Source organism: Poromitra crassiceps (genome assembly GCF_964638095.1).
Source record: "Poromitra crassiceps genome assembly, chromosome: 9".
In the NCBI taxonomy this organism is placed as follows: Eukaryota; Metazoa; Chordata; class Actinopteri; order Beryciformes; family Melamphaidae; genus Poromitra; species Poromitra crassiceps.
The window spans coordinates 34511939-34515674 of record NC_139630.1 but is presented as its reverse complement, the minus strand read 5'-3'; the positions used below and the strand labels follow the sequence as shown (position 1 = coordinate 34515674).

At 43.0% G+C, this 3736-nt stretch overlaps 1 protein-coding gene across 4 annotated transcripts in view; it reads right to left on the bottom strand.

Annotated features, from left to right (window-relative positions):
- galnt14 (UDP-N-acetyl-alpha-D-galactosamine:polypeptide N-acetylgalactosaminyltransferase 14 (GalNAc-T14)) overlaps positions 1–3736 on the bottom strand; it is a 238282-nt gene continuing 234546 nt past the window's right edge. For all 4 annotated transcript variants that reach the window (XM_083643646.1, XM_083643648.1, XM_083643647.1 and 1 more), the window contains exon 15: positions 1–2473. In XM_083643646.1, the coding sequence (XP_083499772.1) occupies positions 2315–2473 (159 nt within the window). In that variant the 3' untranslated portion in view covers positions 1–2314. The remainder of the gene's footprint in view (positions 2474–3736) is intronic.

Sequence of the window (3736 nt, the reverse complement as noted above, 5' to 3'; positions counted from 1 at the left end):
TAGTAGTAGGTAACTTCAGTTGTGCTGTGGTCTCTGTTGGGCTTTGTGAATGAAACAACAAAGATGAAGGTGCCTCAGTGTTTGTTTCATAGGACACAAGATCGTTCTCTTTAACAACGTTTGTCCGTTTTCTGTCAATGTGCTCTTGAGCAAGACGCTGAAATGACGTATATAGCCTAACCAATGGGATGTGTTTTGTTTAACTCTCCAGAATCTGAAGTAGCCTCAAAACTAGACAATTTCCTTGCAATAATAATAATAATAATTTTCTTGGCAAAATGATCCTTGAAATCTAAACAGGATTGCTAATGATGCTAATGAGCAATTTTAGAGCAATTGAAGGACCAAAGTGAGTAAAGCTTGTTCCAGTGTTTTATACGTGAGAAAAACAACCGTCTTAAAACTCAAAATGTCAGCATGTCTCAGTAAGCTGTGGAAAAACACACATGCACGGTGGTAGTTCACAGGAGCGTGCAATGTTACCTAGCTGCTTCCTTAAGGCTGTGCAGTAGAAAACGGCCTCGCTTTGATCTCCAGACTCCAGTCAGTTTGAGTTGTGCTGCATGTTGTTACAGTACATGCTGTCCTCCCTGTTACAGATCTCTTTGTTTCTGTTGTCTCTATACCTGTAGCCCTTTCTCCATCTGTGCTGTAGAGGTGCAACCATTAATCCATTACAAAAGTTGCTGTATTAAATTAATCTGTTTGAGTAATTTGTTGGGGGGGGGGATCTGATTCCAGGCCAGCTTCTTTATGTGAATATTTTTGGTTTCTTTTCTCCTCAGAGGTTCTCAAATGTTTTTCAGACAAGGACCCCTTACAAGATAGAAAATATACCGGGGACCCCCTCATTCTGATTTGTGATTTTGGGCTAAGCTTAATTGTTTCCACGGTAACGTGCTTGACTTTTAAATTGATAGGTTTGTTAGATTAGAATGAACCATTTTAGATTTAAAGCATAAAATATTTTTTTAGTTGAATTGTGAAGCTTTTGCACACACACAAAAAAAAGTTTTTATTTTTATTTTCCTGAAAACTTTTTGCGGACCCCCTGGCAAAGTGCCACGGACCCCTGGGGGTCCCCAGACCCCCATTTGAGAACCACTGCTCTATGACAGTAAACTGAATATCTTTGGGTTGTGGACAAAACAAGACATTTGAGGACGTCATCTTGGGCTTTGGGAAACATTGATCGACATTTTATAGACCAAACGACTAATCAGTTAATCGTAAAAAAAATTATCGACAGATTAATCAACAATGAAAATAGTCGTTAGACGCAACCCCACTGTGCTGTTTTATTTACTTGCCACCATCTATCTCTGTCTCAACTTCCATCCTTCCAGCAGTGGTTGGGCCAGTCGCTGGTGCTCCTTCCTGGGGCTTCCCTCCTTGGCCTTGCCCCCTTGTGTGCAGTTAACCTGACGTTTACATTTATTATTATTTTTTTCATTTCGAAGTCTGCAAAACAACAAATCACACAAAGAAAAACCTTGATGCCTTTAGGGGGCACCAATGTGCACACTTAGTGCAGCTTTGAGCAATGAATCTTGGCACTTTGAGTCGCTGACTCAAAGCACATCCTGTCGGTGCTCAAATTCATTTGAGAAATAAATATTTGTTTCAGTTTCTCAGAGGTTTTCTTCTCTCCAGTGAGTTGCTGGTCGGGTCCCAAGAAGGATGAGTTTGAGCAGGGGAAGGACAGAGGCCGAAATACACTGGAAACACGTCAAATCGACACTCCCGATTTGACGCTTTCAATTTGATGCTTTCCTAAAGAACGTCTCTGACATTTGACCAACTAACCTAAAAACACGGTGTGCTTGGTTGCCTCAGAGTCTTGAATATCCTCAAAAGTATAGACACTTTCTGTGCAAGACAAAACAAGACTCAAGATTCGGTTTGCGTTTTGTTTTTCTTCAAGCATTTGTTTCTTCCAATCCAACACAGGCCTTCGACAGTTCAGGGTTTAAGGTGCACTTGGTTTAAACTCCCCAAACTCTTAGTAAACACTTTCCTTGGCAGACAAAACGAGCCGCGCGCTTCTTCGCTCCCTTTTCCTCCAGCAACATTTCAATCGTTGAACGTCTTTGACAGGTCAGGATTAGCTCAGGATGACCTGGCGAAGATCCAACTTAGACTGAAATGCTGCCCGTGAATTTATGTCACAATAAACAGCGAAATCTGCGCAAATCTTTATCAACCATCCGCTCAACTTCTCCCCCCCAACCCGGCACGTAGGCGGGATGTGTGCACGCATTCTTCACTCTATGAGCCACAGGCTCATAGAGGTGAAAGGTCACGGGGTTAGGGGTCAGGAAAAGGGGACGTCCCATCTCTGTGTGTAGGCGCTCAGTTCACAGGGGCTGATGACCAGCATCCGGGAAGAGTCCATCCCGTCCAGAGCCATCTCCGAGTCCAGGCAGAACCGAGAGGCGAGGTGCTCCAAGTGGGTCCCCGACTTCTGCCACCGCTGGGACACATAAAGGAGATGTCACATGTAAGTTGAATCTGAGATTTGGCAGTTGTTGATGTTGTCTTGCTTATCAGTAAACATAGCACAAGGCAATTAGGTCATTCTAGAGTCTTTTCCAGGTGTCCCCTGTAAAAAGAGATCCTTGATCTCAAAGGGACTAACCTGGTTAAAAATGGGTTAAAGGAAATGTAGCCATGTAGCTCTCATTTCAGATCTTATTACTGATTTGCCCTGCTTGCTCCTGCCCCCAGCGGTGTATTGTAGTGGAAGAAGACAAGGCATATGCAAATCAGTCATACAAATTACATTTTTATTTAAACATGTGCTGCTTGGAAGATCCTATGAATTGGTTCACCCAAACATCTCGGAAATGGTCTTAAGTCTTGTTCATTGTGTATGTTTGTCGATAAGCAAGGAGACATTAAACAGCCAGAATTTGCAAGCAGAATATGTACTGGGCAGGACGAACATAATTGATGCATTGACCAGAATGATTCCCCAAGGAACCCCTATTCACCTTATGTAGAAGAGACACTCTGGCTTGAGAGACTAACAGGAAGTGTAAACACAATCGGAAGTTCTGATTGTGTTTACACTTCCTGTGACTCATAAACCTAGTCTGACCCATATGTGAGTCAAACTAGGTTTGACCAGGTGAGTCAGACTAGATTGAGCAGTTAAAAACAGCGAATCGCAGTGAAGAAACACCACGACAATGTGGGTTAGCACCGAAGAATCTTGCACATTACCACTTCAAAACTAAAGTCATAGGAATAATGGCAAATGTGAACAGTCCAATTTACAGATTGCATGAGCCAGCAGTACAATTACAGACATAAGTCATTAAAAGAATATTATTATTTTTTACATTGGCACACTTTTCTCACCCCCCCACCCCCTTTGTTTACAAAAGTTTGGATTTGCTGCACCAATACAAGTTTCTCGAGGACAGCCTGTGTTTTCAACTATTCACCACTAGATGGAGGCCTCTACTGACTTTTTGCTTTGCTTTGTTTGCTGACCCACTGTGCAGTGTGTGTGTGTGTGTGTGCGTGTGTGTGTGTGCGCGCTTGTGTGTGTGTGTGTGTGCATGCGTGCGATGTGCGTGCATGCGGGTTAGGGGAATAATGCATGTGCATGTGCATTATTCTTCTAGTTGGATTGTTTAGCTTGAAAACAAAAAGGGAGAGAGAGAGAGGCAGAGAGGGAGAGAGAGAGAGGCAGAGAAAGGGGGAGAGAGGGAGGGAGAGAGAGAGAATG